The 25598-nt window shown below is 39.3% G+C and overlaps 1 protein-coding gene across 2 annotated transcripts; it reads left to right on the top strand.

Annotated features, from left to right (window-relative positions):
* Positions 1 to 229: 229 nt before the first annotated feature.
* Positions 230 to 25472, top strand: LOC139944861 (uncharacterized). Of its 2 annotated transcripts, none has more exons than XM_071942003.1 (31): positions 230 to 436; positions 983 to 1256; positions 1885 to 1923; positions 2581 to 2622; positions 3181 to 3270; positions 3992 to 4012; positions 4841 to 4873; positions 5340 to 5383; positions 6500 to 6604; positions 7013 to 7068; positions 7276 to 7380; positions 8127 to 8199; positions 8716 to 8746; positions 9591 to 9695; positions 10181 to 10252; positions 10511 to 10822; positions 11180 to 11379; positions 12186 to 12549; positions 13172 to 13480; positions 13613 to 13669; positions 14114 to 14362; positions 14890 to 15030; positions 16063 to 16226; positions 16640 to 16707; positions 18593 to 18795; positions 19883 to 19978; positions 21078 to 21182; positions 21554 to 21679; positions 22429 to 22582; positions 23490 to 23665; positions 24749 to 25472. In XM_071942003.1, exons 2-31 carry the CDS (start codon positions 1014 to 1016, stop codon positions 24947 to 24949), a joined length of 3984 nt encoding a protein of 1327 aa, XP_071798104.1. In that variant the 5' UTR covers positions 230 to 436; positions 983 to 1013; the 3' UTR covers positions 24950 to 25472. The 2 variants fall into 2 exon arrangements, with proteins under 2 accessions (XP_071798104.1, XP_071798105.1); XM_071942004.1 differs by having other exon boundaries at positions 18596 to 18795.
* The last annotated feature ends 126 nt before the right edge of the window (positions 25473 to 25598 follow it).

The raw sequence follows: 25598 nt of genomic DNA on the forward strand, positions 1-25598 counted from the left end.
GTGGTCTGCTCATGTGTGTTTTCCCCCAAACAACGGTTTTCCTGAAATAAAGGTTTCAAAACGATAACTTGTTTCAGGGCTCCTACTCTACTCAAACAATGAAAGAGCCAAAACAATTGTTTCGTTATGAGAAATGTGATAAACTTATCTGTGACGCATTGTTTATTGTGACGCAACAATGCATGCTCTCAGAAAAGTAATGCGTTGCCCCCGTAAAGAAGACACATCTACACAACAATCGGGGATCAACATTTTGCAAAAAAACACTATAACATTTCACACCAAAACTTTTTGTCGCATACGGTCCACAAACTGGGAAGTTGAACGGCGCACCTCTCGAGCTTGTCGGGCTGCTGGAGCAATAGCTCAACCTCACTGTCCTAGTGCTGGAGTTTCTTGTTCATCAAATCGTACAAGGCAGTGAGAGACACTTTTGGTAATTACTCAAATAGCATCCAAATTATCTTATCAGCAAGGAAAAGCTGTAGTGTAAAACATTGCGAGAAAAACGGCTCTCTCTGAAGTAACGTAGTTTTTTTAGAAAGGGGTAATTTCTCACATAGTTATTTGATTCGAAAAAAACTTTGGGCGTAAAGCCTTTATCAGACATATTATTGTGAAAGCATGTGCAACAACGGTGCTTTCTTTCATCTTGCAACTTTCGATACCACTTGGGCCGATATCTTTACAGACTTCTTATTTAATTTTATGCATAATATTGATGATCATCATCATCTTTCGGCTGCACAGAGAAGGCGACTACACGGCGATCTTGGGCAAGTGTGGAGATACATGTATGGCTTGGTTGTAGCATAACGTGATGAAATTGTTGAAATTATTATTTTGTGATGCCTATATAAAACTTGTGCGAGCAATGTGAATTCTTCATTTTTTTTAAGAGATTAAAAAGTTTCTTATTTGTTATGTCGTATACTATGTCAAGTGGTCTTTGACAATGCCAAACTTCTCCTGTGTATTATAGGGCCTACGTCCGAAGACGTTAGCGCACCCACATGAGTCACCGAGGCAAGAAACCGTCCCAGCTGCAGGGTCATCGAAGACGAGGTGAAGCAGACGACGGCAGCGTAATGCCGCCAATGGTTCCTCCTCCGCCAACCGTAGACTTCAGTATGGTAGACTCGGCTGCAGTGAGCAATGGGGCAGTGAATAGCCTGGGCTTCTCCATACCCATACTGAGCAGTAGGCAGGCTGACATGAGGGAAGGACTGGACAACATCACATCTCGTCTCAACAGGGTAATCTCCTTCTTCCACTAATTCCTATACTTCTTCTCCTTCTTCTTCTTCTTCTTCGAAAATAGTCGCACTGCCAGAAACACCGGGCGAACCCTTCTCTTTGCGATAAGTGTGTACCGGGTATTTTACGTGCGTTAATAATTTTTATAAAAAAATAAATACACTTTTGTTTAGGAACAGATTTAAAACAGTCGGCAATGGAAACATCACACTTTATGAAGAAAAAAAAGAGATAACACAATGAGTGGCGTTACCAGAAACCAGAGGGAGGCAGGGGTAGACCCGCTCCCCTGTCAGAATAGACCTGTTTCGTGCTGTCTTCATCTTGGTCATGTTCCTCGTATCGAATAACAATAATGAATGCTAATAATAATGTTGCAAAAAGGAACCAGACTATTTTGTTCTTCCAGCCTCGGTTTGGTTACATTAATATCAATGGGAAAAAAATCAAGATGGCTGCACCATGATCAAGGTGTTTTAGCCTACCCCTCTTGCCACAATAAATAATAAATGATTCACATCGTTAAAAGTCGCAACTTAATATCGGATATTTTTTCTTGTCTCTATATAGTGTAAGTGACAATTCCTGCTTTATTTTCTTTGTGTCACGTTTTATTTTTTATCTCAGACATTGAGTCAGTATGACAATGTCTACAAGGAGGATGAGGTAAGTTGGAGATATTGATGCTCACAAGTTTAAAGGCACTGGACACTAATTACTATAAATAATTGTTCGCATAGAAACTTTCTTGGTAACAAGAAATGTAGAGCTGTTGATAGTACAAAACATTGTGAGAAACGGCTCCATCTGAAGTAACGTAGTTTTCGAGAAAGAAGTAATTTTCCACTACAATAATAATATCATCCTGAATTTGACTTCGAGACCTCAAAATTTTATTTTGAGGTCTCGAAATCAAGCATTTTATAAAAGCACACAACTTCGTGTGACATTTGGGTGTTTTTTCTTCCATTATTATCTCACAACTTTAACGACCAATTAGTGCAAATTTTCACAGGTGTATTATTTTGTGCTTAATGTTGAGATACACCAGGTGAGAAGACTGGTCTTTGACACTTACCAAAGGTGTCCAGTGTCTATAACTAATAGTCATAATTTAATGAGGATTTTAAAATGTTAATTTTTCGCCGTTTAATATAATGAAAAGCACGTAATCAACGCTGAAGAGAGGAAATCAAAAGTTAAGGTTAGCAACATGATTAGTTGTGTCCTTTAAGTTGAAACCTGTTCTTTTTGTCTGCTTGAACATTAATTTCCACTAAATGTATTCTTTTTTTCTTCTTCTTTTTTCGACGTTTCTTACAGAATGAAAGTGATGACTTTGAAAGGACAACTGAAAGCACGGTGGTAATTATTAGACACTCAGTACAGTCGTAATAATTTTGTAAAACAATCCACATTCCCTCCTCCCCCTCGCATGAACCTCAGATTTAAACTTCTGTGCGATTTAGACCTACTATTTAAATAAAAATGACGTATAGTGACAAATAATTATTAAGTTTCTCAACTCAAATAAAACCATTTCTACAGTCACACCAACCAAAACGGGCATTTTGTTAATTGACCTAAGTTTGATAAGTTTGTATAATTTAAGCAATCGTTTCATACAGTAATTTAAATTGATAGAAGCCAAATTTGTTGTAAACATTTTTATTAAAGTTGATATTTGCTTAGTTAATTCAAACAAAAAATATTATCCCGCAGGTCAAATTGAATGCATTCTTATACGCACACTTTTAAGTGGTTAAAAGAAAAACATTGGTGATTATCAACATTAAAATCATTACTATAATATATAATTCAACATTAATTCTTAAAATTGTTAATTTTTCTTTATTTTAAGTGCCTATTCAAAAATTATGTGACAAGAACAATATTAACACCATTAAATTTTGTTTGAAAAAGACGAGCGTTGAAGACGAGAAACGTAAATTTCAGACTCGATATGAGACTATAACCGCAAGAGTGGATACAATGGAACGGGAACGAGCCGAGGTAAGACTAGCGTTCAATAGTTGTCCTCTCTCTTTTTTGCCAGGATTGGGCGAATCTCTCATCATCAGCCTTCTCGTTTTTGCAGGTTATAAAATTGGCCCAAAACTCAAAGTTTGAATGGCCTACAATAAAAAACAAAATAAAGTTGGTTATGTCAAACTAAGAAAAACCCCAGAAATATAATTATCTGAACATGTCTTGAAATGTAGAAAACTGAGTTATCTATTCACAATTTCTTGTTATCGATAAAGACACTGTACACTATTGGTTTTACTCAAAACATTTCTTAGCATAAAAACTTGGTAACAATTAGTAATGTAGAGCTGTTGGTAGTATAAAACATTGTGAGAAACGGCTCCCTCTGAAGTAACATGTTTTTTGAGAAAGAAGTAAATTCCACTAAAAAATTTGATTTGATTTCGAGACCAATAATTGAGTTCACATTTTCACAGGTTTGTTATTTAATGCATAATGTTGAGATACATCAAGTGACAATTACCAAAGGTGATCAGTGCCTTTAATAATATTATAAGTTAATGGAAAATGCTATCAAGCTAGAAGATTTGACAATTAGAACAGGAGTTGGATGAGATGAGTGTCGACGTCAACATAACAAATTCTACACTATTTTTGCAAAATAATGGTGAAGCAACAACAAAATTAGTTGATTTCATCACAACTCTTAAAACAATAATACCGTTTTTGTTTTCCTAATTTCCAGTTACTGAACTCAATGGCAGAGGTAAGATTAAAGGATTTGGGTACTTTTTCAAACTGTCCATAGATTTACATCATTAAACTTACAGGGTTTGAAGATAATGATAGTGGAAAGCTTCCCTTCAAATCTTACTTACTGAGGTGCTGTAGGTTTTGAGAAATGAGTCAGACAATGTCATGAAAATCCGTTTGTAAATGATTAAAATAATTTTCGTTTCATGAGACTATAACTATTTTCATGACATTGTTTTACTCATTTCCCAAAAACTACTGCACCTCAGCACATTTTCAGGGGAGCTTTCTACTATCATTATCTTGAAACTGTGTAAGTTTAGTGTAAGTCTGTGGACGTTGTGTTTTTTGTCCTACAAAAGTTACGTAAACCCTTCAAACCCTTTTTTATCTTTTTTTAGTTGATTGGTTTTCCCGTTAATTTTATGTTTTTAGGAATTGATAATCAATGTCACATGATAAGGGCGGCGCATAATGCAGTTATGTTTATAATATTTTTGAAGTACAATTCTAATTTTTGTAGTAATGTTAATTGCCAAAGTAAATTAGTGGAATCAAGTTTCGACCGTTCTCTACGCCTTGGATTTATGCTTATAATATAGACAAAAGATTATTAGTTTGAAACAAGTTTTTTTTTAGCAAAGGTCCCTTTTGTTTGGTACAATTTACAAAAGCTTTGCTGATAATGATTACATCTTGTGATATTTTGTAGTTTAACATCCAAAGAAAACGATAGTTTGATTTTTAAGTGTTTCGGCGCTTGTTTGCTGTGTTATTTCACAAATAACACATTCTTTTTTGTAATTTTTCTTTCATTGGATCTCCTCGGTCTACAAAACAGTGGCTTGAATCTGATCAAACTCCATATGATTCGGTAGGTAGCCAGCAAACACAAACTTCCAAAATTCATGCATTTTCTTCTATTTCGATTGATTTCCTCGGTCAATGGGGAGTTTTAAGCTGCACGTTATACGCGAACATAAACGTGAACGTGAACGTCAGCAAATTTTGTTATCAAAGCACGTTTTAAGCATATTACGTGAAATTACAATTTCTCGCGTCGGGTAAGTACGTAGAGACATCATACGTGAGCATGAAATAAGCCCACTGTTGACGTCACCTCGAACTGACACCATTTTTTGACGTTCACGTTAACGTTTTTGGCGCGTAACGTGCAGCTAAACCTCCCTAATGATGTTACGGCTGAGTTGTCCCATATCTCCCTGTCCCTCGTGCATGTGGATATTTCTCCAGCTGTCACAGCTATAATAAAATAATAAGTATACGCTCTCATCACATTATAATGTTCTCAATTAATTTTGGTGTGCTTCAATCATCAGCCCAAAGACACTACCTCGACAGAGCAATCAGCACAGTCGCTCAGGTAATAACCATTAAAACTGAAACAGAATACTCCAGAAAAAGTACTGGGTTTTTTACAATAGGTTTAAGGCGCGCTTTTATAGAAAGATCAATTTTGGCAGAAAATATTGCTTCGAAGAGTTCTGCTAAGCAGCAAATAAGCAGGATACCAGGCACAAACATGTGCACATAACATGATACTTTAACTGGTAAACTTTTCAAGTGAGCATTTTGTTTGGTATTTAGTAAATGTGTGAGCTTAAATTAGGCAACTCTATATAATTAAGTTCGGCCCAAATGCTAAGCACTAATCTGATAAAAATTGTACTTGTTCATATTGGTGAAACATTGTACTTACCAAATGCATTTAGTTCCTTTAAAGCCATTGGACACTTTCGGTAAACAGTATTGTCCAAGTCCCACACTTCGTGTATCACAACTTATATATAAAACAACAAACTTGTGAAAATTTAGGCTCAATCGGTCATCGGAGTCGGGAGAAAATAACGGGAAAACCCACTCTTGTTTCCGCGCGTTTCGCCGTGTCATGACATGTGTTTAAAATAAATCCGTAATTCTCGCTAACGAGAATTTATGTTGCTTTACCGTTTTCTCAAAAAGTAAAGCATTTCATGGACTAATATTTCAAGAGAAGTCTTTCACCATTACCTTCTGTAAACCCTGTCAATTATTTGTAAATCTGTGAACTTTCTTTTTTTTTCTGTACCGAAAGGGTCCAATGGCTTTAAAGGGAAGGTACACGTTTGGTAATAACTCAAAACAAATTAGCTTAAAGACTGACTTGGTAACGAGCATTGGGAAGCTGTTGGTAGTATAAAACATTGTGGGAAACGACTCCCTCTGAAGTAACGTACCTTTTGAGAAAGAGGAAATTTCTCACTAAAATAATAAAAGACTTCCAGCTAGAAATCTTTTATTCCAATCTGAAAGCACACAAATTCGTCCAACAAGGGTGTTTTTTCTTTAATCTTTTTCTCGCAACTACGATGACCAATTGAGCTCAAATTTTCACAGGTTTGTTATTTTTTGCTGATAATGAGATACACCAAGTGATGAGGACACTGGTCTTTTGCAATTACCAAACATGTACCTTCCCTTTAACGTGGTTGTCTCACAGAGACCAGATGCTGAACACTAAGATGGATTTCAAGAAGTTAGAGAAGATGAACAATGAGAAAGATCGTCTCGTCAGTCAAGGTCAAGACACTGGACTTATCCAAGAGTGAGTATTATAGCTTGATGACGTCATTGAGACGTTACAATTGGCAGACAACCCTCCCGTGATAAAAGGTATTTATATGTGAAAATTATGCAAATGATGTGTGGTAAGGCATCTGCTCGTAATGGATCGTTGGTTTAAATTAGTTGTTAATTATTTGTTTGTTTTAAGGGTAAATTTTGATGTTCGGTTTTTCAAAAAAATTAAGGGTTTATCGAAGGAAATACTATACACTCAAATCTCAATATTATATATATGGTGCAAAGTTTTAACATCACTTTAAATCCATTTTATACCAAGTGAAAGTACAAGTTAAGCCATAAACATACATCGAATTCCATCAAAAGTTATCTCCAAGCATGTGAATATAATTTTTTCAACGTTTTTTCTTTTCTCTGTTTTTCTTTTTAGGGAGTCGTCCAGGCTGCAGATGAAAGTTGTGCAAAAGTTTAAAAAGATGTATGAATGTAAGTTTCAACCATGACTTTCCTTTCAGAAAGACTTTCCTTCAAAAAAAAGAAACTTAAAAAGTGTACAAAGACAGCAAAACTATTCTGCATAGTGTCACCCGCAGTTATACCAACATATCACGGTTATAATATTGTGCTTTATGTTTTAAACTTTTCAACAATTAAAAATTGACAAAAATAATGACGATGTTTCTCTCTATACAGCTAAGAAGTTGTCTGCAACTCGACGTACATTTGGCGACCATTGGAAACACGCATCTGACGAGATTGTCGTGCTACTTCGACGCATTAGATCTGAAGGCACTGGTTGTATGTACAAAGTTGCATTGGTTATCATTTTTAAATGTTCAAAGTGTAATGCTTTGTCTTCTTATACACCTGGCAGAGAAGGTCTGCGCTCCTCCTCTGACAAATCCCTTCTCTGTGAGCAAAGGCCTTCTCGATCTGCCGGCTCCAAGTCTTTTTCTTTGGCTGGGCCGAAGGAATGGAAAAAATTACCCAAACTCATCAGGGAATCATCTTCAACTGCCATTTTCAAAACAAAACTCAAAACCTACTTCTTCAGTCAGCCTCGTCATTAATCTTTTGTTGTTCTGTTTTTCTCTCCTTTCTCGCTTTGTTTTTGTTTTATTCATTGTTCAGCGCTTTGATCTGTGTTAAAGGCGCTATATAAATACCTATATTATTATTATTAACGACAAGGAACACGGTTGGTGGGTTTATTGGTGAAAACGATTGCTTCAGTCTGAAAAGCTCACATGAAACTGTAGGACAAGCAATCACAATATTGGGGGTTCGAATCCTTTCAGCAAGCTAACTGCTTACTGTATAATTATGTCGTCTGTAGTCACTGAATCACAACTTCTTCATTTCGTGCAGTCCACATACATAAAGGTTAAACCAATGTTTGTACCGGAGAAACTGGCGAACCCCTTGTGGGAGTTTGACGAGTTCCCTTGGTGGGAAGATAATGAACAAACAAACAGATTCTTATTCGTGCAGAACACTGCCGAAACACTGTTCACAACCCCTTGTGTTTGTTTTGTTGTGTCCAGCTATCGAGGCATTGGGAGAGCAGCTTGAGAAAGCTGCCAATGCGATCCAAAGACAGGCTGAAGAGATGATCAGGTAACAATACAACAAATGTATGCCTATACACATCGGCACAATCTAATTAAGAACTCTCAAACTTCAGACCATTTGATTATTTAATTGCGCTTATTTTTTTTTATTTTTTTTTTGCGCAACATTTTATTTTTTAATTTGGGCGGACTTTTTATTTTGCTTTGAGGACTTTCTTAGCGGCATCGGGAACGACCTTTTTTACGGACCTGTGTCCAGGCAAGCGTGAAATCACCAGGGCCAAATTTCATGGCTCTGCTTACCACCGAACTCTGCGCTTACGATCATGATTCCCCGCATACTTGCAAGCGCCGAACTTTAGCGCAGAAGCCCAAATTCGCCACCAACCCGTGAAAAACGCTTACCTTTGGCACAGAATGGGCCGCTTCCGTAAGCGCCGATTCTGTACTTACGGTAAGCAGAACCATGAAATTGGGCCCAGGTCACCATTAAATTGCTTTTTGCTGGTTGACATTGATTAACATGTTTTTTTTTGTGTTTTTTTTCTGTGATTCATTCCAGACTTGAAGGACGAATCCGCGAAAAGGAGCAGGTACAGTAAACTACACAAATTATCAAAATAAAGCTTTGGAAGAGTTTGCGGTAACACCATGTAATGACTTTCTCTAAATGGGAAAGTCATTACATGGTGTTACCGCAAACTCTTCTATATCTTATTTCCACCATGCAAAGTTTCAAATCCTACTTAAAATAAAGCTGGTTTAGTCAATAAACATGTTGGTGTTATTTCTGTACATTGAAAGTGGCAACTAAGCTGATGATTGAGGTAAAAAAAAATCGGAAAAGTCGACTCTCATTGTATTTAACTAGGATAAAAATAAGAACTTTTTTAAAACAACAATTCAGGGCCCAATTTCATGGCTCTGCTTACCGTAAGCGCAGAATCGGCGCTTACGGAAGCAGGGAATTCTGTGCTTACGTCGAGCGTATTTCACGGGTTAGCGGCGAATTTGGGCTTCTGCACGTGCGTAATCCACGTTACTAGGGATTCTACGCTTACGAGGCTAGCGCAGAAATTCGGCGCTTGCACGTAAGCGGGAAATCGTGATCGTAAGCGCAGAATTCGGTGGTAAGCAAAGCCATGAAATTGGGCCCAGGTCAATGCAGCACGTTTACTTCCATACATCTATAACAAAGTGTCTATTACACCACTTGACTTTCCTACAAAGTGAGAGATTCTCGGTTGATCCATTGTGAAACAAAATTCTCAAAATATTCCAAAAATTAGGATAAACGAAGACAACTCTACGATTTACTTGGTCAACGTGCGCGCGCCTATGTACGTAATTGGAGCATTTTATTTTTATTTTTTAAAAAGACTTTTGAAAGGACTATAGACAATGAAATTAATGACACAATTTTATTATTTCCCGAAGATGGTGGAGAAATGGTCACAGGAGAACGCCAAGCTAACCAACGATAATCTACTCTTGAACTCTGAGAAGGACAAATGCCGAGATATCATCAAGAAATTGAAAAAGGTTAATAATGATTACAAGTACGAAGTCGAACAACTGAGTACCAAGTACTTGGTTTTCCGAGTACGATGATACTTTATAAACAACAAGAAATACTATAACATGAGAGGATACAAATATATTTTTGTTGCTTGACCTGGGCCCAATTTCATAGAGCTGCTTAGCACACAAATTTGCTTAACATTAAATGTCTTCCTTGCTAAAAACAAGGATTACCAACAAATTCCAATTTGTTGCATTAGTTCAGGTTTTGTTTGCTTATTCTGAAATTCACGTGGACATTTGGTGGGCGGTCTTGTTTTCATCCAGGAAGACATTTCATGCTAAGCAAACTTGTGTGCTTAGCAGGTCTATGAAATTGGGCACAGTTTTAGACAATGTGCTCTTGTTATTGTTAACTATCTTATTATTAACATGAAAACAGTGTTTTTCTTGAGTAAAGTTTAACATTTCTGAATAAAATGTTGTGACCTTACTTGCTTTATAAGGCTCTGATTGAGGAGCGACGTAAGAAAGGCACTGCTACAATACCAGATGATGTGGATGCACAAAAGATACCAGTAAGTGCTATACTAGTTTGGCTATAATCCATAGGCTGCCGTAATGTGCGAAACTACTTTTGTAATTGTAAGATTATTCTTCCAGCCTGGACATAACTGCTCCAGATTTTCGGCAGTATCTCAAAAACGCTACCGTCGTTTGAAGTTAAGTTTCCACAGTCTTATTTTAATGGTATAAATCTAAACTTATATAGCAATGAAACAAACAGTTGGGTCCTATTACCAAACGTATACAGTACCACTTGCTTCCTCTTTCAGAGGAGAATGCCAGTTGTCCCCACGAGGCAAGAAACAAATCAACGCAGGAACAGGCAATTACAGGGCAGAGAGCAGGAGAGAGACAGAGGCATGTTGTGCCAAGATTGCCGCCGAGATCTCGACCGTAGCGTCCAGGAGGCTGAACCGTCTCAACCTGGTGACTCTCAGGCAGTCGAGTCTGGACTAGTACCCGGTGATGAGGAAGAAGAACACGGGAGCTACTTGCCATCCTCTGAAGTGATAGTACTGGAGGAAGAAAATGAGTGGTTGACGGCAAAGGCGTCCCGGTTGGAACAAACGTTGGTTGAAAAGGTACGGTCAAGTCTAGACTGTCATGCTTCCCTGTCCTTGTACGATAAAGACAGGTGCTTTGAGAACCAGTGTTTTGGGGGATACATGATTTCATTGGATAAACGTGCAGTGTTTGGCAGCAGCGCTGCACTTTCCATGTAATATTAATGTAGGTGAAATGTGATTTAATGACGGAGGTTGACCTATTGAGGCCAATCTCTGGCGTAACTCATGAGCCTCGAAGCGTGCGGTTACGTAAGATGCTCGTGCCAAGTTCTATTTATTTCCCAAACATTTTCAATTCGATAATATTCTGAGAACAAAAACTTACAAAGTTTGCATATTATGGCTATTTTTTTATATGATGGATACTTTTAGGAAATGCAAATGATGAAACTGGAGTTGCAGTTATCTGAAGTAATGGACGCCGTCAAGAAATCCTCTCCCCAAATAATCAAACGGCTCTCAATGACTGACCCAGTAGCCTTCCAGAATATCGGTTTAGCCAGAGATGTGAACCTCAAAACGACATGTCAAGCTCGGATCACAGAACATACACCCTCAACACAAGATATCACGTAAGCTGTGTGGTATGGTCGGCCCAAGTTTTAGAGCACAGTTGTTTACTGTGGGTGCGTTCGTTTAGCTTTCCTGGGTCGACCCCGGTGTGTGGCGGTTTTTTTTCCCAGGACAAACGTGGGTAAATATCTGAACACGTTCGTCCTGGAGAAAAAGAAAACGCCACACACCAAGGTCGACACGGGGAAGCTAAACGAACACACTCTGTGTGTTCGCCGTGTGCCTTCGCCGTGTGCCTGATAAAGAGAAGGGGCGAACAAGGTTCCATGCCCCTCTAACACAAAGTACTTGTTGTCACAGTAAAAGAAGGGCGTGAGCATACGAAAGAGTGTGGACTCCTGATAAAAAAAAATTGCGCTACTTTAGTGTCTCACTCAAATATTAAAAACTTCAGACCTAAAAGACTTTCAGACCTGAAACCTTAGGCATCTAAAAACAAGCAAATTTGTACACAATTATTGTGTCATTGTTCTCTTGCAACTTCGATGACGCAACTTCGATGACCAACTGAGTCCACGTTTTCACAGGTTTGTTATTTTATGCATGTTGGGATTTATACACCATGTTGGGATACATCAGGTGAGAATACTTGTCTTTGACAATTACCAACCGTGTCCAGTGCCTTTAAAACATGCGCGTGACCTCGGCGTATACCAGCATTTTTGCAGGTTATTCAAGGCATCAATCCGCCGGTAAAACTTTCGTTACCTCCAGGCACGGTAGCGTCATTTCGTATTTAATTTTGTGTACACTTCATAGTATTACTTAAACAATGCATTTACGAAGGCTTAACCTTCGTCTACAGATCTTTCAATCAAACAACGAGTGCCTCTCGCAACACCAAAAACCTACAAGTTCCGCGTGGCCAGAAAACATCTTCGAAAAAGAGCGCCAAAAAGCGAGAAGCATCTAATAGCGTGAAGGAGGAAACACCCATCGCCAGCCAGTCCAGCCAGACTAGTCTCGGGGACAAGGAGGAGATCTCACGACTCACTGAGCAGCGGGATAAACTCCAGGATGACCTCACTACCATGAAAGGTCAACTGATGAGGGCGCAACGAGACTTGATATCGGTGAAATATGCTTCGACTGTGCCTGGCAAAATGGGATCGGAAACATCAGATTTGGAGAACCAGACTGGGCAGCCTAGTAGCGATTCTTTATCTCAGGTAAAAATAATGTAAGGGCGGGGCATTCAAAATAATCATAGTTTAAAAATTGTATTTATTTTTTTCAAAGTGATTGTGGTGGGTAGGTCAAAAGCAATAACTGAAATTGAAAAAGGATAAACATGTAGGCATTTATATAATACTAACAAACAAAAAAGAATCCCGGTCATAACACAATATCCTTTGACACTTAATCCATGATTGCTCCTCATCACCAAGGAGTAATTGCTGATGTGAATGATGGTAGCTGGTGCTGCATACTCCTAAGGAGTTGGGAATTAGACAAAATTAATACAACTACTAATACCATAAAACAACTTCTGTTCAACAAGTGAACAAATTTGCGCTCGGATGCACCCCTTCCCACATTTTCCTTGACATGCAAGACAAAACTGTCCAGGCAAAGTCTGATTTGTATTCTTCAAACTTTGATCACATTCTATACAATTAACAAAATAACAAGCAAGTTTACTCTTGATCATTTTTTATTTATTTTTTAAACAATCAACGTTCATTTATCAATAAAACTTAATAAAAATGATTACCTATCTAAACATTACCTAGCTTAAGTTAAAAAACTACATGTAATCCTACGTTTAAAATACAAAAATTCCTGTTGCAGACTTCTACCACAACGGAAACCATCTCAACGCCAAGGAAACCAACCGTGGTAAAGTACGACGACGAGTTCCAGGCCTACGCAGAGCTGATGCAGGCCAACAAGGACACTCGACCCTCGCAGACATTGAGCAGGCCTCGTAGGCAATCTAAGGGAGGACATGAAGGGATGCAACAGGGCCAGGTGGTTGCAGAGGTGGGATCGCAGATGGTAGCAGAAGTGGAATCAGCGATAAGGGAAGACACGGTTTCTTCCTCGATGGTAGAGGAAAAAGAGCATGTCCAGATGGAGGAATTTGTGACATTTGATCAGGTTAGTAGCTCTGGCATACCACTTATGAAGATAAGTATCTGGCCACTTGGACATGCAGGAAGAACTGCAATTGGAATACAGAATAAAGAGTCAATGAATGGGCTCTCATGCATACTTATTTTTTGTACACAGGGGATGCAGACAGATCCAATGATGGACCCACTGGGTCAGTGGTCAAATGTACCATCGGTAAGTAACAAGTAAACATGGGGCCTGCATGTGCACTGTTAAATTAAAATAATTTGGATACAACCACTTTTTAAGAACAAGGTAATGAGCTACAGATTTTAAACATCACTTGAGGTATTGGGACATGAAGACATCCATCAATTTAATCTCTTTGTGGTTTTAATATTAATGAAAAATAGTGTCAGATCCTTGAGATATGCCACTGATGACAACACCATATTATTTTTAAAGTGGAATAAAACATGTTGTTTCTGTTGTGCATCCTTTTTGGCAGTTTTGACATTATAACGTGGCTGATAACGTGGTCATTTTTTGCTTAGCCAATAAATGTGCTAAGCAGTTCTGCTTAACAGCTTTATGACACTGGGCCAGGCCCTCTGGGATTTATCCAGTGACTTCTACTAAACTAATCTTTTTAACCTTAATGATAATTTTTCAATAAAGATCAAGAAACTTCGGAAATCCTCACAGCTACCCAGTCTGGTAACTGGAACCGCCCCTACTGAAACAGATACTCCTGTGGATCAGACGCCTGATGCTAAACCTCCAGCTGATTGGACACAGTTTGACCCCACAGGGCCGTACACACCAGCAATGGACAGCAAGAGGGCGAGTATATCGCACCAGATGAAAGCGGGTCAGATGCCGACCAAGCTTGACGCAGATGGTATTGTTAGCTATGTGGAAAGAGAGGTGAGTAGAATGAAGGATTAATTCAGGCCTGTATGCTTAGTTGTTGAAAGGGCAACCTGGGTAGCCCAGGTTGGACTCAGTGGCACCGACAATGCCTAGGGCACCAAGGGCATGGAGGAAATCGCCTTTGTTGCCTCCGCGAAGAATCAGGCCTGAATAATTGTTATAGTGCTGTTCTGAATGACAACTTCTTCACTATTTTTGGTGTTAAAGTAATATAATGAGTGAAAATTTTGAACTGTGGGAACTGGCAGGAGGGGGCAATGTCAAACTACACTCTGAATCTGAATTATTTGTAGTTGGCAAAGCATCACACCAACTTTGTGTAGAGAGGGCAACGGAGAAATTCCAGTTTCAGACATGGGAGGAAAACCCCTGCAAGGAAAACTCAATAATAAGAACTAGTTCTTATTAGTTATTTTATTAGAAAAAGTTCTTATTAGTTCTTTTATTAGAAAAAGTTCTTATTAGTTCTTATTAGAACTATTTCTTCTTCTTATTATTATTAAAATTTTTGTTCCTGATAGCTTGGTCGCATCATCCAGGGCATCACCGGATACACAGACTACCTTAAACGACTCATACAGAGAGAGGTCACTGATATGATGAATGTAAACATTGCCATCCGTAAGCAGTTATCAGAAACGACACTCCAGAAACTGGATCAGGTATTTGAAGTGAAATTCCTCTGTCAATTTACCTGCCCAAACTTCACTTTGCCACAAAACTCCACACGAGACGTTGCATTCGATTAGCTTCCCTTGGTTGACCCCGTCATGCTAACTTGGGTGAGCCCCTGACAAGAGCTAATTTAACGATCACTCACCCTCTCATGGTGATGTGCACGTGAGGCCAGCCCCAAGTGACCCACTCCACAAGCAGGGCACTTGGGGCTGACCCGGATTAGCCCCTTGAATGACGTCATATTTAGCTATTCGAATGTACCAGGTGCAGACTGGGTCGACCCAGGGAAGCTAATCGAACGCACGCTGTGTAGACTACAGAGCTATGTTGGCTGTTAATCTATTTCTGCTAAGCAGTTTTTTTCTGTGGTAGACAAGATTTTTTGCTTACAGGCTTTATGAAATTGGGCCCTGTGGGCAAGTGGGAGTAATAAGTTTTCATGGAACTTTCTTAGCTCTATTGTATGTTGTGTTTTTATTGAAAACTAGAGAAAATAATCAAATGTGCTCTCCAATAAACAAATGAATGAGCTCTTAAAAGTTTGCATAATGTGGCATAGTATCTAAGATGTTCATCAAAAAACTTTCTGTAGCTTGTCAAAGTACTTTTGTACAAAATTAAAAGGAACTGCTCATTTGAGTATTAAAACAGATACACTGTAGGCGTTACTGTTTTATGTCAAAACGAATGAAAAAGTGGATGCAGGATATGGAAATTTTTCCTTTTCAGGGGTGAGAGTCATTGCTAACAAAGAGTCTGAAACTGGTATACAAATTCTAAGTGGTTTTTTTTTACGATGCCATTTCCACCTTTTGGAAATTCAAGGAGTTATATAGATTTAAAGTAGGTTTTGGAAACAATGCCCGCAGCACTGGAGAAGATGATCAAACGCAGGATTTCTTTATAAAATTCCGCCTGATTTTCTTCACTAGGCAGACATAAAAAGTCTGAATTCAGATAAAAGACTGAGAAATCTCATCCCTGCACTTTTTCTCTCATTTATTTGTAAATACAAGGGAACACTCGAGAGCATCCCCCCATCAGCTGATACAGGCAGGAGAAGCAGAGGATTGGCAACTCCCATCCGTAGAGGGCGCTTTGAAATAATTAAGGACAAGAACCAGTCCTCTAGGTTTGCCACCAAGAATGCATTTGCAACCATTCAACCTGCAGGGCGGAGGTAAGTCTAGGTTTAAAGGTACTAGGCACTATTGGTCATTACTCAAAATAAATGTTAGCATAAAAATTACTTGGTGACGAGGAAAAGAGAGCTGTTGATAGTATAAAACATTGGGAGAAACAGCTTCCTCTGAAGAAATGTAGTTTTTGAAACGGAGGTTAATTCTCACTTGAACATTGAGAGGCTTCAAGGACACAAAATTGTGCAACAAGGGTGTTTTTTCTTTCATTATTCTCTTGCAAATTCGACGATCAATTTTAACTGACTTAAAAGTCCAAATTTTCATAGGTTTGTTATTTTGTGCGTTTGTTGGGGAAACACAAAGTGAGAAGACTGACCAGTGCCTCAATCATTATATTGCCCACATTTTCAGTATTGAACCAATGCTGAATTTTATTTCTGATTTTCTCCAGATTTATGCATGCGGCATCTCCTGAACAGCAATGGAACTTTCAAACTAGAACACATACTCCTGTGTTTGGTAGGTTCCCAGGAAAAAATTCCCATTGAGTCCCATTGATATTTTGAATGGGATTCAATGGGATCCCATTGTTTCAATGGGATTCAATGGGATCCCCTGTGGATCCCATTAGATCCGGTTGAATATGTCCCAAATTCCACCCCAATCCCATTGTATCCCATTAATCCCATTCAAATGTTCAATGGGATCCCATTAAATCCCATTGATTTTTTTCAATGGGAATTTTTTCCTGGGTTATATTTTATACATTATGTTCTTATAGGTGCCACAGGATCATCCAGATGCAGACGAGTCTAAATTACCATCCCTAAAAGACAATGGACACCTTTGGTAATTTATTGTCAAAGACCAGCATTTGCACTTGGTGTATCTCAACATAAACATAATTGTACAAAATAACAAACCTGTGAAAATTTGAGCTCAATTGGTCGTTGAAGTTGGGAGATAATAATGACAGAAAAAAACACCCTTGTCACACGAAGTTGTGTGCTTTTAGATGCTTGATTTCGGGACCTCAAAATATAAATCTGAGGTCTCGGATTCAAATTCAAATTAGTGGAAAATTACTTCTTTCTCAAAAATTACTTACTTCAGAGGGAGCCGTTTCTCACAATGTTTTATACTATCAACAGCTCTCCATTGCTTATTACCAAGTAAGTTTTTATGCTAACAATTATTTTTAATAATTACCAATAGTGTCCAGTGCCTTTAAAGCCATTGGACCCTTTCGGTACAGAAAAAAAAAAAAAAGTTCACAGATTTACAAATTACTTACAGGGTTTACAGAAGGTAGTGGTGAAATACTTCTCTTGAAATATTATTCCATGAAATGCTTTACTTTTTGAGAAAACTGTAAAACAATATCAATTCTCACGAGAATTACGGATTTATTTTAAACACATGTCATGACACGGCGAAACGCGCGGATACAAGGGTGGGTTTTCCCGTTATTTTCTCCCCCCTCCGATGACCGATTAAGCCCAAATTTTCACAGGTTTGTTATTTGATATAGAAGTTGTGATACACGACGTGTGGGCCTTGGACAATACTGTTTACCGAAAGGGTCTAATGGCTTTAACAGATTTGTATATACATGATATGGTCATGGTTGAAAATTTCCCTTGCAATACTTGTACTTGATATGCTATAGTTTTTTGGAGAATCAAGTAAAAGAGTAGTGGTACAATGTATCTCACAATTCTAAAACCAGGTTTTTGGTGGGGGGGGTCTCTTTCAGTTTTTTTTTGTGACTCCGAAGACCTATTAAGCTTCAACTTTCACAGGTTCATTATTTCATGTACATGTATGTTAGGTCACATAAATTGCAGATGTAAACTGGATACTGGTAAGCATAATTTGGTTGTGCTAAGCAGCATTTTCTGCTTAACAGCTTAATGAAATTTTACCTTGGTCTTCGACAATTACCAATGCTGCTAATGCTTTTGCAGCTGACCAGGCAGGTTTGTGGAATACCTTTGCCGAGATTGCATCGGACAAAGCGGCCATGGAGAGACTCCTACCTACAAGTAGCTGCAATGACCCCATTATATTTTGCTTAGAAAGAAATTTACTAAGCAGGATTTTCTCCTTATCATCTCTATCAAATTGAGCCCCGGGCCCAATTTTATGGCTCTGCTTACCATAAGCAGGGAATTCTGTGCTTACGGCAAGCGTAATTCACGGGTTAGCGGAAAATTTTGGCTTCTGCGGGTGCGTACTCAACGTTACTAGGCATTCTACGCTTACAAGGCTAGCGCAGAAATTAAGGGCTTGCATGTAAGCGGGGAATCGTGATCGTAAGCGCAGAATTTGGCAATAAGCAGAGCCATAAAATTGAGCCCAGGTCTTTGACAATCACCAATGTTGTCTGTGTGATTCTTTGAAACAGCTGACCAGGTAGGTTTGTGGAATACCTTTGCTCGAGATTACATCATGGCAGCAGACCAGGCAGCCATGGAGAGACTCCTGCCTGGCCCAAGCGACTCCCTCTGCACCAGGCTACAGAAACAGATTGAGATGATCGGACAGCATTCTATCGATGTACTCAGAGGGACTACAGTATTCTTCAGAGAGACTGTAACACAACAGGTGAATCTAATGCCAAGTTGTAGAGGGTTTGAGGGGAAATGTAAAGGGGTTTGATACCTTTATAGATCAAGTTTTTTGGGTAAGACATGAATTCCTGCTCACTGTACATGAAGACGTATGTACATGTAATATAACAGATTGAGATGATCGGACAGCATTCTATCGATGTACTCACAGGGACTACAGTATTCTTCAGAGAGACTGTAACACAACAGGTGAACCTAATGCCAAGTTGTTGAAATTGCAGTAACAGGAGATTTTAAGTTTATTCCAAAGAGGATTGATGCTGTTTAATTCCCTGTAATGTTAGAAATGTTGTAGGTCTTACAACCATGACATGCGTTAGGTTAAAAATAACATAATTCCAAGGCGTGTAAGTTGTTTTGGGGACATTAAAGTTTCTTGCTCTCAGTCTCCCACCCTTAGGTCTCAGTTTTGGTCTTGGATTTGTACGGTCTCAGTTCATGGTATCGAACCTTAAGGTCTCGGTCTCCAACCTTCAGGTCTTGGTCTTGGTCTAGGTCTAAAACCTTCCGAGTCTCAGATTAGGTCTCAGACCTCAGGTCTCAGTCCCAGTATCAGACCTTTAGGTGATGGTTTGGCCATATTATGGTCATTGTCTGTGTCTCAGACCCTCAAACCTTAAGGTCTTGGTCTAGGTCTCAAACCTTCAGGTCTTGGATAAGGTCTCAGACCTTAGGTCTCAGTCCCGGTATCAGACCTTTAGGTGATGGTTTGGCCATATGGTCATTGTCAGGGTCTCAGACCCTCAAGTCTTGGCCTTAAGGTATCAGTATCAAACCTTGAGGTCTTGGTCTAGGTCTCAAACGTTCAGGTCTTGGGCTAGGTCTCAGACCTTAGGTCTCAGTCCAAGTATCAGACCTTTAGGTCATTGTCTGGGTCTCAGACCCTCAGGTCTTGGCCTCAAGTTCTCGGTCTCAGACATTCAGGTCTTGGTCCTGGACCTAAATGATTTCTAATTTGATTGTGGTCTTGCACTGTGTTTGTCTGAAAAATATACTAGATTGCATTTCCACATTCAAAGTTTCAAATCCTAACCATATTGTTATCTTTTTTTAACATGAAGATGGAGGAATATAGTGTACTGCACAACACTTTTGGCATACGACAAGAAGTCAGAGTTTTGATGACACCAACACCAACCCCAACAAACACCCTCAAGGTAAATGAAATTAATAAAAATAATAATGCAGAGTTACACACAATGTGTAATGCGTCATAACTAATTAACTAATAATAACAAATTCTTATGTAGCGCATTTCACATTAAACCGTATCAATGTGCTTAAATAACATTAGTCCCCTGCTCATTGGGCCAATAACACCCCTTTAATGTTTCTCAGCTCCCAATAGGGGGATCAGTCCACTTGCTTATTTCACTAGTCATCATTCTACAAGCTCTTCCATACTTGTACTAAATAGAGGTTTAACATCTATTATATCGTTGCGGTACCCGCTGCCGAAACATAGGATTCGAACTGCCTCTCGGTAGTCTAGTTGGTAAGACACTGCTCCAGAATTGCAAGGGTCGTGGGTTGGAACCCCACCCGAGTAACATGCCTGTGATATTTTTTTCACAGGACTCGAGAAAGTACCGAGTATACAACGTACAGTACTAACACTTATCGGTGTATGGGTAAAAACGAAAATTAATATTAAATAGAGATGCTTTTCGACACTGACCTAGCCAGCCGGACCACTTAGAGAGATTTTCGACATGAGGTGTTTTAACTAGTATTTTGGCCAGTGGACGAAAGTCAAGGAAGATCACTTGGGTTGGGATTTAAAGACACTAGACAATATTGGTAATTGTCTAAGACCAGTCTTCTCACTTGGTGTATTTTAACATATGCATAAAATAACAATCGGTCGTCGAAGTTGCGAGATAATCATGAAAGAAAAAACACCCTTGTACTTAAAGTTGTGTGCTTTTGGTTGCTTGATTTCGAGACCTCAAATTCTAAATCTGAGGTCTCGAAATCAAATTCGTAGAAAATAACTTCTTTCTCGAAAACTATGTTACTTCAGAGGGAGCCGTTTCTCACAATGTTTTACACTACCAACAGCTCCCCATTACTTGTTACCAATTAAGGTTTTGTGCTAATAATTATTTTGAGTAATTACCAATAGTGTCCACTGCCTCTAAGTCTCTTCTTGAGTATGGCTTTTTCCCCATTTATGATTTTCCCTCCCCCACCTAAGACTGACAATTTAATCATCATCTCTACCTTGTCATTCTATGAAAACACAAATACCAACAGGCATTACAGCAGGATCCCGAGGCCGAGAGAGATCAACCAAAAGCTGACAACAAACCCTTGCCGTTAAAACTCACACGCTCAACATCTCACAATAGCTTCCTGGAGGTGAGTTTATACTGCCAGTAATTTATTGTAAGTAATTGTTCTAATTGTTCCTTGCGTAAACAATGGTCCCCCTCATCCCAAAGACAAGCAGCAGTGGCGCTACGTTGGGTGCTTGCCCCCCCCCCCCCTCACAACTTCAATTCCACTTTTCCCTGATATCCAAACTTGAACCCCAAATGCCAAGTTATTGTCCCGTCATGAATGGAATTAAGTTTGTGTTACTTTATCATAATACTTCGCTGGTGTGAGTTTGTCCTTGCGGCAAGTCAATGCTCTTTCAGCAGTACACTAAATTTCTTTGCTCTCCTTGAAGTAAAGCCCGACGTCTGAAGACCCATTAAAAGAGGATGTTTAACTCCTATTTGTTACAGCAACGCAATGTGAACTACGGTCAGCCCCAGAAAAAGCAAATACATGTACACATAGACCGGGACTTCCCAAGGCAGGCTGTAGATCTACATCTACCTATGGCAACACAATCGCTCAACTCAATCCAGGTACATGATGACAAGTTTTAAATCTCAAGCTTTGAAAAAAACAAAATATGCCCTTTTCACACTACTCTCTCAGTGGTGGCCCCCAGGAACCAACGGCTGGCCTTTTCACAATATGGTCACTTTACCCCCAGTCTGCCCCGGCAATTGGACATACCCTGGGGTAAATAAAGCCATCCCATACTCTGGAGTAAGGGCAAGTGGTAAAACCCTGGGGTATTATAGCCATCCCATACTCTTGAGTAAGGGTAAGTGGTAAAACCCTGGGGTGTTCTTGAAATGTGCAACCAGAACCCCGTGGAATAAGGATACAGTAAGAAAGTACGCCGCATAACTGTTGGGGCCTCCCCAGGGATGTATTCCACAGGGATGTATTCCACGGGGCCATAGAGTCATCCAAGATGATTTGGAGCCAATTTCACCAAGATCTATAAGCAGACGCTTTCTGGTAACGTAACATCCTATACTAGTCTGGGACATCACATGGCGTGTCATATCTGAGAGGTCAAGACCACTGGACTCAAGCTCTGGTGTTTCTTATCAGTTGAATTTAGGTTCGAGTCCTGGTCTTGACACTTGCAACACACTTCAACGTTTATCTTGAAATATGGCACTTAGAATAGAAAAGAAAAAGACAATAGATAAAAGGACACTTCTACAAGTGCTGATAAACTTTTGCAACACATCCAGTCCTGTGTTCAATATTAGAACTCCAGTGTTAACCACTTACTGTGTGTCATGATTTACTGTAGAGTTCCCATCGCTACCTGCCTGCCCTAACTGGGTACGAAAACCAGAAACCACGTAATCGGGATGAGATGCACATACCAAAAGCCACACTGCCTAGACGAGGGCTGGTCACTCTGCAGGTCAAGGAAGCTGCTACTACAATGGGGCAATCAAAAGGTAACTGTGGTCGAGTGGTTGGACTGCATGACTTGCAATCACAAGGTTGTGGGTTCGAATCTTACTAAGCTAACCGCTGATCTACGTGGTCCATCCAGTGGTTAGACTGCATGACTTGCGATCACAAGGTTGTTGGTTTGAATCCTAAAGCTAACCGCTGATTTACGTGGTCCAGTAGTTATATTGGACGACTTGCAATCACAAGGTTGTGGGTTTGAATCCTACCTAGCTAACTGCTGATTTCACAATGATTAAAATAAGTATTGTTGTCTTGTAAATGGATCACAATTTCTTGATTTGTGCAATTTATGATCATAAATGTTAAACCAATGTTTGTGTGAGAGAGATTGGCTGTTGCCAGGTTGGTGTTTACACTCCCGAGTGAACCAAAAACAAACAAACAAACAAACAAACCATCAAAAACAGAATCCTGCTCGAAGTGACAAAAGGGAAAATTGCAGGTCAAGGAAGCTGCTACTACAATGGGTCAATCAAAAGATTGCCATGGTCTAGAGGTTTGACTGTAGGACTTGCGATCACGAGGCTGTGGGTTCGAATCCAACTGCTGACTTATGTGGTCGAGTGGTTAGACTGGACGACTTGCAATCTCAAGGCTGTAGGTTCGAATCCTAAAGCTAACCGCTGATTTACGTGGTCCAGTAGTTACTGGACGACTTGCAATCACAAGGTTTTGGGTTTGAATCCTACCTAGCTAACCGCTGATTTCACAATGACTAGAATAAGTATTGTTGTCTTGTAAATGAATCACAATTTCTAGATTTGTGCAATTATGATCATAAATGTTATACCAATGTCTGTATGAGAGAGATTGGGACGTAAAACTTTAAATTTGTACAAAATTTACAAACCACTTAATCAGAAAAAAATTTGACTGTTTGTACACTAGTAGTCGATTCAAAGCGTCGATGCCGACCCGTTGCCGTTTCCCACCGTGGCCTTCAATCTCATCAAAGAGAACTGATGGGTAGACTTGGCAAGAAACCAGATGGGGATGATAACCAGGAGGCTGGGCAGCCACTTACAACCATCTTGGAGTTCAAACGCCAACTCTTCCAAACTCAGGTTGGCAGCAAATAAAAACCATAGTATTATGACCCCATACCGCCATTAGGACTAACCGCCATCACCCCAAACTACAATCCCGGCCATAACTCGTTGGGCCCCCCTGCCCCCTTTCAATGTTGGTTCCATTTGCCGACTGTGTTCTGAATTACAGTCAACATTGAGCGGGGGGCGGGGGGCAAATGTTTTGAATGTGAATGTGAATGAGAAGTGCACAGGGAACTGTTGTATCAGGAAAGGGTGGCCCAAGCATTTTGGCCGGGATTGTAGTGCTCATCACCTTCTCAAAAACGTAGCCGAGCAGGCTTAAACTGTGTGCAAGGGGAGTGGACGTAGTAGCAACTTTTTACAGTCCGTTTATAAACTTGATGGACGGGCTCGGACGTGTTTAATCGAATCGGTGCATACTAACAATTTTGGGGCATACGTCACGTCCTGCAGTTAGACAGAATGGTAATGTACTTCAAACTGTTGCTGTACTTAAATCCTACTTTGAATGGGCTAGATGTGGTGCGGTCAGCGTCATTTGGATGTATGTTTGTCTGTATGCACATAGACCGCATCCATTTATACATAGACGTTCATCCTGTTTACAGACAAAACCAACTCATTACCAGAATTTTAAGTAACTAGGTAGGGTCACATTAAAGACATTAACGGCCAAAGCTACATGTATGTTCTAGCCAGACCAAACCTGTTTTACAATTTTCTTAGGACGTGTTCAGACATCATGAGAACTAGTTTGGTATGACCCAGCCTTTACTGCAGAGACAAGCCAGTAGGACCAATTCATTTCACTAGTCCGTCAGCTTTTGCACTTGTCCATAAATCATACTAAATTGGGATGCTTTTCAATACTGAACTTTCCATTTGGACCACTTGACATGAATTTTGACTTGTCCTTGGGTGTTTTAACTAGCATTTGGCCGAGCACCTAGTGTACAGGCTTCCTCAGGCTTGCAAGCTACATTGATTAAGTTATGAGACAACCTTGGTTCCATAGCTATAAATATGTAATAATATTAACAAAGTATCAATAGCTGGACCTTCAGTTTTCTATTTTTCCTTAAATCTTCATTACAGGAAGAACAACCTTCCAAGACGTTCGACCACACCAAAATACTTGATCCGACCGAGCTGGATGCTGAACCTGGCAAGTTTCTTCCACCGCTGGAAAATGAGAGACGTCGTGTGATTATCCAAGCACAAGACAAGCTGCGTGGTCCAATGCAACTACATGTACAAGCTAAATACGTTGGGTTTCAGTCAGATGGGCCAGAATAACCTAAAGCCAACTCATTCCATATTTGAACATGTCAGAGCCAAAATTTGCTCATCATATGTACTTTTTTTGTTTATGAATGGAAAATCTAAAATCAAGTTTCAAATGAATCAAATATGGCAACAATGAAGTTCCCAAACAAATGTGAATTATGTTTAACCCAACAAAAGAAACATCAAATGGTTATCAATTTCAATAAGGAATTGGAGAGTTTTGGGGAATGGGGATGGCAAATCTATTGTTATCTGATTGGTCACTATAAATGAACATCAAGGGTTCATGCTTGCCATTATGTACGACATAACTGTGATGTCAATTAACAAAGAAAGCTTGTTCTAATTTGAGAAAACCTTTATTGGACAACATGGATAAAATTCACAACATCCTTGTTGATATTACAAACCACCTATCGTAGGCAGATTCGAAACATGTTTATCAACTGGTATACATGAACAAAGTGCATGTTAAGACAGTTTGTTATAATAATGGACAATAAATCTATATTCCAGAACGATTCTTCCAGAATTCGATGCTAATGCACCATTCCTTCTTAAAAATTCAAACAGTAAATCTTGAGTTAAAGCGAAGGCAAAATAAACATAAACTTTTGTGGCAGAGAAAACTTACACCACTCTTAATATTAAAATGTCT

Source organism: Asterias amurensis, chromosome 12 (genome assembly GCF_032118995.1).
Source record: "Asterias amurensis chromosome 12, ASM3211899v1".
NCBI classification, from domain to species: Eukaryota; Metazoa; Echinodermata; class Asteroidea; order Forcipulatida; family Asteriidae; genus Asterias; species Asterias amurensis.

Excerpts from the sequence above, each read along its gene's own strand:
- LOC139944861 (XM_071942003.1), top strand. The coding sequence starts at position 1,014 with ATGAGTCACCGAGGCAAGAAACCGTCCCAGCTGCAGGGTCATCGAAGA. Across the intron at positions 3,271-3,991 it reads TGGAACGGGAACGAGCCGAG|TTACTGAACTCAATGGCAGA; the intron begins GTAAGACTAGCG and ends CCTAATTTCCAG. Across the intron at positions 10,823-11,179 it reads AACAAACGTTGGTTGAAAAG|GAAATGCAAATGATGAAACT; the intron begins GTACGGTCAAGT and ends GGATACTTTTAG.